The 16,029-nt window shown below is 44.7% G+C and overlaps 1 protein-coding gene across 1 annotated transcript in view; it reads right to left on the bottom strand.

Moving 5' to 3' along the window:
• Positions 1 to 16,029, bottom strand: part of LOC117080621 (GRB2-associated-binding protein 4-like) — a 64,995-nt gene that overhangs the window by 29,617 nt on the left and 19,349 nt on the right. The window contains 2 exon segments of the mRNA XM_033205851.1: positions 1,899 to 2,106; positions 5,802 to 6,108. Of these exon segments, the coding sequence (XP_033061742.1) occupies positions 1,899 to 2,106; positions 5,802 to 6,108 (515 nt within the window).

Genomic DNA, 16,029 nt, shown 5'->3' with positions numbered 1-16,029 from the left:
CAGGAATTTCAGGAGGAAGGAATGCAGAAAGTGGACCCTCACTGCTCATGCAGGCAGAGACATTTATGTGTCTGTCTCCTTTTGCTTCAGCTGTGTCACTGGAGTGCAGGTGGTAGTGGCTGTTAGTATACCAAGCCTTCTACATAAAGTGTGTCCTGCAGATAAGCTGCACTGGTATCCTCAGTCCGTGTCAGCAAGACAGGACTGTAGGACCCACCCCAGGTTCACTGATGAAAACAAGCATCTCAGCAAGCTCACCAAGTGTTCTACATGCATGTGAAAGTGTGAACGGCACCAACACGAAGCACTGTGTCTTTTACAAGAACGCCTGTAAGACCTCACTTCTCTCTGTCCAGGCATTCACACATTCAGTAGAGGGAAAGGGGCACAGGGAGAACCACAGGTAACATGGACTGAGCATCTGCCACTGTGCACTTCATGTGTGTTCTGTCACCTTACACCCATCAACCCCTGAGTTAGTCATTTCCATTCTGAAGATAAGGAAGTTGAAGGTCAAAGAGGTTAAATAAGTGGCCTAATATAACAAGAAAAGTGGCAGAACCTGAATTTGAAGCCATATCTGGCTGATGCCAAACCTGTGCCATGCTTTCCATTGCACTGTACTGCCTATCCCTGGTCTGGGACTCAGGAGAGGCAGATACTGGTATGGTTCTGCCCTAACTAGTTCAGTGATCTTGGTTAATTCTTTCTATCCTTCTAGAACACAGATCTTCATGTATCAGTTGATGAAGGTGGAACTGCTGAAAGTTCACAAATGAAGTAATAGCGTTGCTTCAGGAAAATGGCTGATGGAACCAGCCTTTAGATTGAGTGTTGGAGCCCCTGCTGTGTTACAGAAAAAGAATGAGAAAACCAGGAGTGCAGCAAAGTGTGAGACAAAGAGTTCAGGACAGATGTGAGGGCATCTGGGTACTAGTCCCTCCTCTACCATTTGATAGCTGTGAGCCTCAGCTGCTTCACCTATAAAATGGAGACAAATGATCTTTCTAGCTATCTCTCATATGTTTGACTGGTTCCAGTGAGATTCTGTATGAAAATATTCTCAGAGATGTCATGAAGTAATCTATTAACACAGACATTTATCTGTCTGCCTTCATTTTCACAGCATGATTTAGGTATTTCTAAACTAACAAACCAAGGAATGTGACTGTGATCTGTGTGCCATGGTGGCAACTGAGCACCAGCTCTGGCCAAGCCCATCCCCTCTGCACATTTGCCTGCCCTTCCACTGGGAATTACAGGTGACAAAACTGGTGCAGGCTCTGCCCCTGTGAGACAGCCAGTGGTGTCAGAGAAGCAGAGGTCATGGTTCCAGAGCAAGGAGTCCCTTGTGAAACCATCTGTGCTGATGGACATGCTGCCTATCTTTGCTAGTCACTTTGGTGGCTACTATAACTGAGAAACTGAACTTGAAATTTAATTTAATTTTAATTAGCTTAAATTTAAATAGCCATGACTGCAGCTACTGGGGAGCAGCACAGCTTAGAATTCAACTGAGCTGTGGATCTGTTCATCAATCTTAAGGTTTCATAGCTGTCTTCTTAAGGCCAGCACATAAACTGACTTTGTTATTTGCAGTTCTGAAACCCTAGCCACTAATGCTTTTTTCCCCAAAATCAAACAAAATTTTCATGGCATGATTTTTTATAATGGTAGGTTTCTTAGGAATCCAATTATCACTTTGTAGCAACATAAATAAAACCAATAAAATGTGAAGGCTACATAAACAAAAAATTAAATTTTGTTATGTATGTTTGCTTACCTGGAAAAATATAATATTTTATGTCCTTCTCTTTGAAATTTAAAAAAAATCAGGGTGTGAAAAGAACAAGACCTTGTGGGGGTCACTCCCCCTACTGGCGGTAGTGGTCCCCTACCTTGCATGTCCTGCTTTCTGGCTGGCGTGCTGGTGCGAGCAGAGACACCCGCGAGGTGCAGGGATGGGCCAGGTGGGCGGCACACGGTGAGACACAGGAGGTTCAGATGTGGGTTCTCGTTCTTGGGGGAGGTGCTGATGGGAGCGGCTGGGCTCAGCTGCAGAAGAGCAGGGGCCGTGACTGGCTGAGGAAGTGTTTCCCAGGGAGCCTGTGAATGAAACAAGAAGGAAGGGCATCTTTGTCCTAAAGTGGGCTGCTAGAGGCAGAAACACATGAAGGCAGAGGCGATAATCCAGCCCCAGCGCCCCTCCTCTCACATGCCCGCCCCTGTTTCCTCCCAGAGGAGGGCTGGGGCCTCCTGGCTATCACGGCTGAGGAGCAGACCCTCTGCCTCTTTCCTACCCTACAGCACCCTGGAAGCCTCCTATTGCCCTGGGCCATGACTGCGCCACTCCCAGACGGTGTGACTCCCCACAGTCCAGGAGTGTGGTCCAGGCCCCCAGGCAAGACAGCCTCTGCAGTAGTGAGTGCCACCACCTCCCTCCTCCATGGTGGCTCCTCTGTCATGGCCTCCCTCAAAGTTAAGCCTGTCTGGGTCAAGTGAGGCTTGCCAACTGAAGCCGCATTCTTGGAAACCCAGCTTTCCTGCCTGTCCTTCCACAGCATCTCAGACTCCTGATGTGCTGGCAAGGAAGAGAGGGTATCATGGACAGGTGGTACTTTGCTGCACCCCAAGCCCAGCACACTGTTCATCTGGCTTGCTCTCCAGGACCCGTCCACACTCCTCAACAGAACCTACAAGGCCTTTCACAGTCTGACCTGTTTCCTGCTTTCCTACACCCACAACCAAGGTATATGGCAGCACCGGCCGTCCTGCACACACCAGCCTCTTTCAGGCTTCTTTGCTTTGGCTTATGCTGTTCCTCCTGCATGGATTTCACTTCTACTCAAACTCACATGCAGACTTTAAGACCCTGCTCAAATATCATATTCTCTCTGAAACTTCCTGAACCAGCTTTCTTCTGGGTGTCACAGCACTTGGCCCATGTTCCCATTATATGCATGATCCCATCACAGGCACTTCCTTGCCCAGTCCATGGGTTTTTGAGAGCCGCAACTGATGTTGTTACCTCCACGGCCCAAGCATTCACCTAATAGAGGCCAGGTACATAGACAGTTTTTAGTTTGTGTTTGCAGAATAAATAAAAACATAACTTTCAGCAATCAAAAATCCCAACAGCAAAACTTCTTGTTCAAAAGAAATGAAGGTCTACAGGTGTAATTTCAAATGATGTGATCGTTAGTGGGGTTATGTTTGGGGGGTGTTGATGGTGGCTTTCTAAGGGTTCCTCAAGTCCTATCAGAGGGGACAGAGTTCTCTTTCTGCCTCCCTGACATCTGGCCTATTTCTGGCTGTGCCACCTCATGGCCTGAAGCAGGAACCCCAGCTGGCTAATGCCCCTGAGTGTCTGCTCCTCTCCAGCTGTTTCTGATGCTGGGCAAGACAAGTTCCGCCAGTGAGCAACAGAAACATCTGACAGGGCTCTGGGAAAGATGGCTCCACTGACAGCTACGTGCACTCCAAGATGAGCTCCCATGCAGGTCTCCTGGTGAGTGGGATGTCTGCTAACAGAATCAATGGCCTTGCAGCTCCAAAAGACCTGCAAGATGAATGCTCTACCAGTGGAGGAGAAAGAGTCTATGCTAGGGGGCCAAGCAGCCACGACACCAAGGATGAACACAGCTACTGCCCAGGGAGGGTGCAACAGAAAGCTCTGCCGAGCCTCTGCTCCTGCCATCTTGTTGGATCTGCTTCCTCTGCCTTCAATGGAGCTATTCTTCAGGGTTCCGCTCTAGACCCTCCTCACCCTGACTCTGGATACTGCAGGATGATCCTGTCCTCCCACAGCCCCTGGTACCGCCTAAGTTATGGCAACGCTAAAATCTGAACCTGCAGTTCAGGCCTTTCTGGGGCTCCCCGCTGCAAGGCAGACACCCCACAATCAGGTGTCCCCGCTGCTCCAAGCGAGCCCCTCGCATGCCTGTGTTCCCTCTAGGTGAGGCACATCAGCATGACTGTCCACTCCACTCTCCAAGCCAGAGCCCAGGCATCACTGTGACCCTTCACTGTTTCTCACCAACCATGTCCTGTCTTTACAGCATTGCTCGTGGAAAGCTCTTCCACAGTGGCCCTGCATCCTTAAGTTGACTCACAAAGCATTCTCTCTCTTTCTAAAACCATATTTCTGTTGATTTCTTCAACCAGTTTCTTGCCAGTAATTGCTCGTGTTTCAAATGGAATTCTTGTAAAATACCAACCTTTCTCTCATCACCCCATACATTCAGCTCGAAACTCAGTGAAGGCAGAGATTTTATCTCTTTTGAAATGGGTTTGTTCTCAGAATCAAGCCCAGTATGTGATACAACAAGTATGTGTTGATCAAACAAAGGATGTAGCATAGTAAGGAACTACTCTCCTGGTGACAGTCACTGCTCCTCATTGCCCTCCCAATAAAGTCCAGGCACCTCAGTCTGGTAGGAAAGGCCACTTTTCCACAACCCACTCACTCTGTCCTGTCACCCCAAGCATCCTTCATGCCCCCAGTTGTATGTGTGGGCTGTGAGGATGAAAGAGGGACCCACCCTCACCTCCACAGCCCCTGTCTAGCACTCAGGCAGTAGAGTCCTATCCATGACCCAGAGTCCATTTATATGCAGACCTGGGGGTCTATCAGCACCAAGTCATGGCTATAAAGCTGATCAGCTCTCTCAAAAGGCCTATAGCTCTAGAAACATCCTTTCAAAGCAGTTCTGACAATAAACGTTGCCTGAAAAGTTCTTAAAACCAGACTGCTGTGTTTTGTCCCAGAGTTTCTGATTCAGTAAGTCTGGACTGGGGTGCAGACTGACTTACAAGAATGAATTACTTACTGACGTTCTGACAAGAATGTGCAGGTCTAACAAGTTCCCAGGTTATCCTGATGCTGATGAGCTAAGAATGGTTTTTACATTTTCAAAGGATTGTAACATTTTTAAAAAACAGGAATATAAAATAGAGACTATATGTGGCCTTCAAAATCTAAAATATGTACAGGAAGTATCTGCTGAGCCCTGGACCCTTACTACTCAAAATGAAGCTTTTCTTTCCAATTTTACCCTCCCAAAAAACTGGGAAAGAGTGGAGCTTCCAAAAGACACTAATGCCTGAGTCCACCACTCAAAGATTTCTAGGTAACTCACTTGGCACAGGTCCTTGGCATCAACATTTTAAAAATGTCCCTCAATTCTGATGTGCAACCAGGTTCAAGAATGACCAATTTAGACCATACACCTGCCTCAGAAAAAAAAAAAGAAAAAAAGCCTGCTCCTTAACCTTCCCGGTGAGTAGAAGATGAGCCCGAACAAATATGAAGGAGCACTTCTGCAACTTAAAATTCATTTTAAAAAGCTGAACTACTCTTTTGTGAAGGTTATTAAAACCCAAGCATAACTCTGTATTTGCTCCTTTCACCTGTCCCCTCCTAAGTGGTTATAAATCAGTAAGATTCACAAAGCACCCCTAAACAAACCCACCAAGGGTCAAGTGCAACTGTGCCAGGCGGTCTGAAGTAGCTGGGCCAGAACAGCCAGAGATGGATCAGTAGAGGGTGAAGGAGAGGTCTTCCCTAGGGGTGGCTGAGAGGCGACAGGGCAAAGGTGCAGAGAGCTCAGGGAAGGGGGAGAGGTGGAGGACTGAGGATGGTAGTGATATCGAGGTATCTGAAGAAACACCCAAATGCCTTTAGCTTCATCACGAGCCCAACACTTCTTGGCAGTGTTGGCAGCTAGAGCTACCCTCCTTGCTGGAGATCGGAGGGCCTCATCTCAGCCCCTCCTGAGACAGGGCTGTGTGTGCTCCCATACCTGTGCTTTCCTCAACCTGCCTGAAGCCACAGATCTGACAGATGCTCTGGACCCACTTGTTCATGTCCTCCCTGGTCTCAGCCACCAGGTAAAAGGTACGCTCACTGGTCTTGATGTCAAACATGTAGCCCTTCTGAATCTCCTTCTTGTTGAAGTCCAGAGTCACACCAACATCCAGCTGCTCACAGAGGTTCAGGTTGATGGTGCGCAGGGGATTCTTGGAGCCATCATTCTTGTAGTATTCCAGAACATCTGGGTCACTGCTAGTCTGGCCCTTCCGCAGGATAAACCAGCGTTTCCTCCAGGCCTAAATCCCACCAGGAAGGAGTAAGAAGAGGGAAAACATTCATTTGTTATTACCAAGCTTTTAACAGATCTAAGACATCACTAAGGTGAGGATGGGACTTGGACCTGCACTCAGCCTATGTCTCCCTTTCGGATTTCCCCAGAGTTTCAAAGGTGGCGAGTGACTCTGAATGCATTTTACTGCAGCATCTCACTATGTCAACAGAGTCTCATCACTACAAAATAACGTGTATTTCCACACTTTAGAGCAGGAGGTTGGGTGAGGACACTTTATAGCAACAATGTCATTAGGCTAGAACACTGACCTCAGTGCATAGCACTTTTAGACAGAGCAGAACTCTCAAAGCCACAACATCTTAGTTTATAGATGGGGACCTCCACTAAGCATGGTGAGTTGAAGCAACAGTGTCAGAAGCAGCAGTATTAGCAGTAAACAAGTAGCAGAAAACATGTTTCCCAACTTTTAGTAAAATGTGCTTTTTACCATATCATGATGCTTTAGAAGAGTCACAGAAAAACCCTTCTAAAACTTCTCTCAAGCACAGGACTTCAGGATGCTTCATTTTTAAGGGACACAGTCTTACTCTTGTCACTCAGGCTGGAGTGCAGTGGTGGCACCGTCACAGCTCACTGCACCCTCTAATTCCTGAGCTTCGGTAATCCTCCCACTTCAGCCTCCTAAGTAGCTGGGACTACAGCACACACCACCATACCTAGCTAATTCTTTATTATATTTTTCTGCAGAGATGGGGTCTCACTATGTTGCCTAGGCTCATCCTGAATTCCTGGCCTCATGTGATCCTCCTGCTTCTGCCTCCCAAAGCACTGAGAGGCTTTTTTTCTATCTTGTTCACTGCTGTATCCCTAGTACTTGTAATAGTGTCTCGTACATGCTAAGTGCTCAGTATGTATTAGTGATCAGATAAACTCCTTACACTACTCCACCCCATAGAATTGAATGCATGATTACATTCTCTCTCAGGCTGTCTTCTTCCACCTCTTCAACAAGACTGAGTGATCCACGAGCAGACACCACACACAGGGATAAAAGACTACCCATGGTAGAGAACTGTGGAAGAGTCTATGCTTTTCCACTGGCTCCAGGTGTGACTTTCCAGTAAGCCACTTACCTCTTTGGAGCTTGTCTCAGCTACTGGAATCACCACCACCACCACCCTGAGTACCTTATAGTTTTATTATGCAAATAAACCCAAACCACTTGGTATACAACCCTGAAGGACTACAGATGCCAAGCATCGGGTTATTATCACAACTCTTTAGAACGCAGGAGACCTACACTCTAGGACTCCTACCACCTTTTCCCACTCACCTTTTATCCCTGTTATTCTCCCCCTTATCAAACTTCCTTTCCATGGCTCTATTATAATCACACCCTTGCTTCTTTCTCCATTCCTCTTATTTATCTGGCAAAACCACAGCCCCTGGCTAAGCCAAATGCTTTGCCTACTCCACCTGTTCCCATTCAGCTGTGAACAGCTGGAGAGAATTACATAACCATGCTGCCTGGTATCACTTTAACTTCAAGGGGCCCTCACGTGGCCCAATGTCCTACCGTATTTACCTAGTTCATGGCTTTCTCCTGCTGTTTTGCAACAACTTCTCAACTTCTCTCCCTTTAAACCTCCAACACCCCTATTTCTTTGTTTCTTATTCCATGAGAAAATATAAGCAATGCAAAGAGAATCCGCCTCCACACCCACCAGCCTGCCGGTGCCTATAGCCCTGGACCTTGTCACTGGGGAGCACAGAATCTTCATCCATTCTAAGGCCAACATTCTTGCATTTGTGAACACCCTCTCACTCACAAATGGACATCACCCCAACAGTTCTCCACCTCTACTAGGATCATTCCCATCAAGACACAAACTTCTCCCATCTTAGAAAAAATTTAAAAGTTTGGCTTTAGCCCGCATTCTCTTCCAACTATGGCCCAGGTTTTCTACCCTCCTTACCTTAAAACTCTGAAGAGTTTCCTCACTGCTAATCTTCATTTCCTCTTCTCCTGTTTTGTGAAATCACTCTAATTAGGCTGTTCCCCTTCTGCACCACTAAAATGACTCAGGGAAGGTCCCAAAGACTTCATTGCTGCTATATCAACTCCTGGGCCTCACTTAATCTCCCAGCATAACCCATGCCCAATAAGCCTTGGATTGAAAAAGATTGAAGATTGAGGCACAGCCAGACAGGATAGAGTTGAGGAACATAAAAATAAGTGCTACTTATTTACAGTCACCTGAAGTCTTGCCCAGGCTGCTGCCTTCACAATTGTGTGTGTACGTGGTGCAGGTGCATGTATATTATGAGCATAGCAAGTGTACTGTTACAACTCTAGCTGGCGTTTACTCTCATATATTGTGAGGGTTTTTATGCTACTGCATTATTTCAATTTTGTGTAAATTATACAGCTGTATTTCCATACATTAAGTTTATATGTTCACCTTAAATTGTGTGATCTTGCTATATTCACCTAATTCTGGGAGGGTTTTTGAAGATTTCTTAGAAGTTCCTGTATATCCAATCATGCCTTTTGAGAATAAAGACAATTTTACTTCATCTTTTACAATCTCCCTGACTTTCTTTTCTTTTTAATGCTTGTTACACTGACTAGACCCTTTGGTACAACACTGCATAAAAGTCATATGCACAGACATCCTTGCTTTGTTCATGATCTTAGGGCAAAACGTTCAGTATTTTATGATTAAGAATGATGTTAGCTGTAGGTTCTTCATAGATACAACTAATTTTCTATGGTTCGTTGAAATTTGGTCAAATACTTTTTTGCATCTATTCAGATGATCAGGTGATTTTTCTTCTTTATTCTCTTACTGTGATGAACTGCACTGGCCTGTTTTTAAATGTTAAGCCAACTTTGCATTCATTCTATAAACGCCTTGGTCATAAAGTGGCAGAGCAAGACTTCAAGCCCAGCAGCCTGGTTTCATGGGCTCTGCTTGTTCTCTCACCAATATTGCTTTACGTGTAGAGTTTGGGCTGAGGGTAGGGGAGAGGGAACAGTGATGACGATAGTGCTGCAAAGATAGTTGGGTGGATAATGGAATACAGTTTCCCAAATCTGTAAGCAGATCCTTGAAAGCTGTGGATTGCTCAGCTCCAGTCTTCATCCTCCCAACACTTTCTTCCAGTGCCTGTAATTTACTGGAAATCCTTCTGCGTCCATGTTGTGTATCAGTATCATTATACTCCCTAGAAGCACACTGCTGAAGTATTTCTTTTAGCATTTCTCATATTGTGGGTTGTCTGGTAACATACGGTCTTTGTTGTTGTTGTTGTTTTCTATCTGATGCTCTGACAGTGTGTTTGTTTTGCCTTCATATTTTAAAACAGAATTTACCACTGGAGAATCCAGGATGATGGCACCACAGACTGTGTCATGGCCTGTGTTCTCCATGTCTTCATTTCCTCACCTGAGAAATGAGGACAACACTGTGCCTATGCTATCAGGCTGTTCTAAGGATATGAGGTGACTCAGCTAAAGGCCTTGGTACTGTGCCTCACACCTAGCAAATATTCAATGAACACTTAAAAGAAAAACCAATGTGTGCCTACAGTGATCAGATTCTGTTAGGCAGACTACATATAGGATAAAAGCCACAGGTCATGGTTTCCAGGAGCCTGAAATATTTCTTTTAGCATTTCTTATATTGCATCCTTTCTGATAACACCCTTCTTAGCTTTTTAAAAAATGTGACCATGTTTTTATAGTGTCTTCACTTAAAAAGAAAACTGCAGCCGGGCGTGGTGGCTCAAGCCTATAATCCCAGCACTTTGGGAGGCCGAGGCAGGCGGATCACGAGGTCAGGAGATCGAGACCATCCTGGCTAACACGGTGAAACCCCGTCTCTACTAAAAAAAAAAAAATACAAAAAACTAGCCGGGCGAGGTGGTGGGCGCCTGTAGTCCCAGCTACTTGGGAGGCTGAGGCAGAAGAATGGCGTGAACCCAGGAGGCGGAGCTTGCAGTGAGCTGAGATCCTGCCACTGCACTCCAACCCGGGCCACAGAGCGAGACTCCGTCTCAAAAAAAAAAAGAAAAAGAAAAAGAAAAGAAAATTGCACTGGGTGTAGAATCTCAGATGATGGTTTTCTTCCTCCAGGGCTGTTGACACGTCAGTGCACTGTCTTCTGGCCTCCACTGTTTCTGGTAAAAGCTGACTGTCAATCTGGTACAGTGTGGGTTACCCCTCTGGCTGTTTTTTTGTTTGTTTTTTGTTTTGAGACAGAGTCTTGATCTGTTGCCCAGGCTGCAGTGCAGTGGTGCAATCTTGGCTCACTGCAACCTTCACCTCCCGGGTTTAAGTGATTCTCCTGCCTCGTTTTCCTTATCTTTGTCTTCAGTGATTTGATCATGATGAGCTTAGGTACATTTTCCTTTGTGTTTATCCTGCTTGGAATTAGCTGAACTTCTAGGAGCTGTGGACTACTGTTTATGATCAAATTTGGCAAAATTTCAGCTAAAATTTCTTCAAATATTTTTTCTCTCCTCTCCCTCATCCTCTTTCTGGAACTTCAGTTAAACATATGTTCAATTTCATGATACCATCTCACAAAGTGGCTATTCATTTTTCAATTCATTTTTTCAAGCAGGATAAATAGCATGAAATAAGACAACAGAAATAAACCCAAGTATGTCAGTAATTACATATCCAAATATGACAATAATCACAGCAGCCTTGGGGAGACTGCTAGATGACCTGGGCAAGGAAGGTCTCTTGGAGGTAGTGACATTTTATAACAGCAATCACTTCTACAGAGCCTTACTACACACTGAGCACCATTCCAAATGCTAAATATGTGTGTATATGTACACATATATACGAATTTATTTATCCTCACAACCTAGTCAAATAGATATTACTACTCCAATGAACAGTTTAAGAATTGGGATGCAGAGAAGTAACTTGCCCAAAGTCACAGAGCCAGTAAGTGGTAGAGTCAAAATTTGAAACCAGAGCACGTGCTCTCAATCACCTTACAACACTGCTTGAAAATACCAGCTGATACTAGGAGAATGAGAAGAAGCCAGGAATGTGAAAGTGGTAGAGGAAGCTGCTGCATCCCAGGAAGAGGGAACTGCAAGTGCAAAGGCCCTAAGTGGGGAAGAACTTGGCTCTTTCCAAAGCAAGAAAGGGGTCACTGTGGCTAAATGATAGTGATCTCTCACTGTCATGGGAGAATGTGGCACGGGAAATTTGGAAGGTAGCACATGCCACACTAAGCGGTTCATTTGATGGCTAACTCTACCTGAGGGACTGAGCTCCATGCCTTGTATCAACCTTACATTATACAATTTCTTAATACAACAGTCACCTGTGATAAATATTATTTGCACCCCACATTTTGTAGAAAGTGAAGCTTCATTCACTAAGTAGATTTGCCTATAATGCACAGCTATTAGGTAAAGCCACGATTCAAACCACATGGGACCGCCTGCAAAATTCAGGCCACAACCACACAAGACATCAGGTCAAGCTAAATACAATCATTTGTCCAAGAATCATCTCCACCTCCCTAGAGAAGCACCTGGCTATGAACAGAAGATGCACACAGACTTCAAAGAGACTTCTGAATAAGGTGACTGTGAGGGAAATGCTTTGTGCTATGGAACTTCAGATCAGGATTACCTTTATTCTGAACTTGGCTTTGTCCCAGAAAGCCAGAGTTTCTTGTTAATTTCTTCCTTTGTCTAGCTCTTGGTTCTAAAACTGCATCTGTATTTCAGATTTATGTCCATATTTACTGCTGCTGGAGTTGCCTCCTTTCAGGGCCTCAGTTGAGCCCTGGTAACCTGTATTGATCTGTGGCATTTGTCTCTACCTCAGGCCAGCAGAATGCAGTCTAATGGCTAAGGATCCTCATAAAAAGGGACAATGACCAGCCAAAGGTAAAAAGGGAGAAAGAGGCCACTGGGAAGTTTAAACATGGTGCAGAACTCACCACAGCACAGCAAAGCCGCTGTAGCCAGACTGCCTCTCTAGATTCTGCCTCTCTGGGCAGGGCATCTCTGAAAGGCAGCATCCCCCAGTCAGGGGCTTATAGATAAAACTCCCATCTCCCTGGGACAGAGCACCTGGAGGAAGGGGCAGCTGTGGGCGCAGCTTCAGCAGACTTAAACGTTCTGCCTGTGGCTTTGAAGAGCACAGTGTATCTCCCGGCACAGCACCCAAGCTCTGCTAAGGGACAGACTGCCTCCTCAAGTGGGTCCCTGACCCCTGTTCCTCCTGACTGGGAGATATCTCCCAGCAGGGGTTGACACACAACTCATACAGGAGAGCTCCAGCTGGCATCTGGCAGGTGCCCCTCTGGGACAAAGCTTCCAGAGGAAAGAGCAGGCAACAATCTTTGCTGTTCTGCAGCCTCCACTGGTGATACCCAGGCAAACAGCATCTGGAGTGGACTTCCAGCAAACTCCAGCAGACCTGCAGAAGAGGAGCCTGACTGTCAGAAGGAAAACTAATAAACAGAAAGCAATAGCACCAACATCAACAAAAAGGACACCCACGCAAAAACCCCATCCAAAGATCACCAACATCGAAGACCAAAAATAGACAAATCCACAAAGATGAGGAAACACCAGGGCAAAAAGGCTGAAAATTCCAAAATCCAGAATGTGTCTTTTCCTCCAAAAGATCACAACTCCTTGCCAGCAAGGGAACAAAACTGGATGGAGAATGAGTTTGATGAACTGACAGAAGCAGGCTTCAGAAAGGGGATAAAAAAAAACTCCTCCAAGCTAAAGGAGCACGTTCTAACCCAATGCAAGGAAACTAAGAACCTCGATAAATGGTTACAGGAACTGCTAACTAGGATAACCAGCTTAGAGAAGAACATACATGACTTGATCAAGCTGAAAGCGACAGCATGAGAACTTCGTGAAAAATAAACAAGTGTCAATAACCGAATTGATCAAGCAGAAGAAAGGATATCAGAGATTAAAGATTAACTTAATGAAATAAAGTGTGAAGACAAGATTAGGGGAAAAAAATGTAAAGGAATGGACAAAGCCTCAAAAAAATATGGGACTATGTGAAAAGGTCAAATCTACCTTTGAGGTATACGTAAAAATGACGAGCAGAATGGAACCAAATTCGAAAACGCTCTTAAGGATATTTATTATCCAGGAGAACTTTCCAAACCTAGCAAGACAAGCCAATATTCAAATTCAAGAGATACAGAGACCACCACCAAGGTACTCCTCAAGAAGAGCAACTTCGGCCGGGCGCGGTGGCTCAAGCCTGTAATCCCAGCACTTTGGGAGGCCGAGACGGGCGGATCACGAGGTCAGGAGATCGAGACCATCCTGGCTAACACGGTGAAACCCCGTCTCTACTAAAAATACAAAAAACTAGCCGGGCGTGGTGGCGGCGCCTGTAGTCCCAGCTACTCGGGAGGTGAGGCAGGAGAATGGCGGGAACCCGGGAGGCGGAGCTTGCAGTGAGCTGAGATCTGGCCACTGCACTCCAGCCTGGGCGACAGAGCGAGACTCTGCCTCAAAAAAAAAAAAAAAAAAAAAAAAAAGAAGAGCAACTTCAAGACACATAATTATCAGATTTACCAAGTTTGAAATGAAGGAAAAAAATGGTAAGGGCAGCCAGAGAGAAAGGTCGGGTTACCCACGAAGAGAAGCCATCAGACTAAGAGCAAATCTCTCTGCAGAAACCCTGCAAGCCAGAAGAGAGTGAGGGTCAATATTCAACAGTCTTTTTTTTTTTAATTATACTTTAAGTTCTATGGTACATGTGCACAACATGCAGGTTTGTTACATATGTACACGAGCCATGCTGGTTTGCTGCACCCGTTAACTCGTCATTTACATTAGGTGTGTCTCCTAATGTTATCCCTCCCCCGTCCCCCTACCCTACAACAGGCCACAGTGTGTGATGTTCCCCACCCTGTGTCCAAGTGTTCTCATTGTTTAATTCCCACCTCTGAGTGAGAATATGCGGTGTCTGGTTTTCCGTCCTTGCAATAGTTTGCTGAGAATGATGGATTCTCCAGGAGTTGGTTTTTTGAAAACATCAACAAAATTGATCGACCACTAGCAAGACTAATAAAGAAAAAAAGAGAGAAGAAGCAAATAGACGCAAAAAATAATGATAAAGGGGATATCACCACCAACTCCACAGAAATACAAACTACCATCAGAGAATACTATGAATACCTCTATGCAAATCAACTAGAACATCTAGAAGAAATGGATAATTTCCTGGACACTTACACTCTCCCAAGACTAAACCAGGAAGAAACTGAATCCCTGAATAGACCAAAAGCAGGCTCTGAAATTGAGGCAATAATTAATAGCCTACCAACCAAAAAAAGTCCAGGACCAGATGGATTCACAGCTGAATTCTACCAGAGGTACAAGGAGGAGCTGGTACCATTCCTTCTGAAACTATTCCAATCAATAGAAAAAGAGGGAATCCTCCCTAACTCATTTTACGAGGCCAACATCATCTTGATACCAAAGCCCGGCAGAGACACAACAAAAAAAGAAAATTTTAGACCAATGTCCTTGATGAACATCGATACAAAAATCCTCAATAAAATACTGGCAAACCGGATCCAGCAGCACATCAAAAAGCTTATCCACCATGATCAAGTTGGCTTCATCCCTGGGATGCAAGGCTGGTTCAACATACGCAAATCAATAAACATAATCCAGCATATAAACAGAACCAAAGACAAAAATCACATGATTATCTCAATAGATGCAGAAAAGGCCTTTGACAAAATTCAACAGCCCTTCATGCTAAAAACGCTCAATAAATTCGGTATTGATGGAACATATCTCAAAATAATAAGAGCTATTTATGACAAACCCACAGCTAATATCATACTGAATGGGCAAAAACTGGAAAAATTCCCTTTGAAAAATGGCACAAGACAGGGATGCCCTCTCTCACCACTCCTATTCAACATAGTGTTGGAAGTTCTGGCTAGGGCAATCAGGCAAGAGAAAGAAATCAAGGGTATCCAGTTAGGAAAAGAAGAAGTCAAATTGTCCCTGTTGCAGATGACATGATTGTATATTTAGAAAACCCCATTGTCTCAGCCCAAAATCTCCTTAAGCTCATAAGCAACTTCAGCAAAGTCTCAGGATACAAAATTAATGCGCAAAAATCACAAGCATTCTTATACACCAGTAACAGACAAACAGAGAGCCAAATCAGGAATGAACCTCCATTCACAATTGCTTCAAAGAGAATAAAATACCTAGGAATCCAACTTACAAGGGAGTAAAGTACCTCTTCAAGGAGAACTACAAACAACTGCTCAGTGAAATCAAAGAGGACACAAACAAATGGAAGAACATACCATGCTCATGGATAGGAAGAATCAATATCGTGAAAATGGCCATATTGCCCAAGGTCATTTATAGATTCAATGCCATCCCCATCAAGCTACCAATGACTTTCTTCACAGAATGGAAAGAACTGCTTTAAAGTTCATATGGAACCAAAAAAGAGCCGCATTGCCAAGACAATCCTAAGTCAAAAGAACAAAGCTGGAGGCATCACGCTACCTGACTTCAAACTATACTACAGGGCTACAGTAACCAAAACAGCATGGTACTGGTACCAAAACAGAGATATAGACCAATGGAACAGAACAGAGTCCTCAGAAATAATACCTCACATCTACAGCCATCTGATCTTTAATAAACCTGAGAAAAACAAGAAATGGGGAAAGGATTCCCTATTTAATAAATGGTGCTGGGAAAATTGGCTAGCCATAAGTAGAAAGCTGAAACTGGATTCTTTCCTTACTCCTTATACGAAAATTAATTCAAGATGGATTAGAGACTTAAACGTTAGACCTAATACCATAAAAACCCTAGAAGAAAACCTACGTAATACCATTCAGGATATAGGCATGGGCAAGGA

The sequence above is a fragment of the Trachypithecus francoisi genome, unplaced genomic scaffold (genome assembly GCF_009764315.1).
Source record: "Trachypithecus francoisi isolate TF-2019V2 unplaced genomic scaffold, Tfra_2.0 Contig00231, whole genome shotgun sequence".
NCBI lineage: Eukaryota > Metazoa > Chordata > Mammalia > Primates > Cercopithecidae > Trachypithecus > Trachypithecus francoisi.
This window is presented reverse-complemented; position numbering and strand designations above follow the sequence as displayed.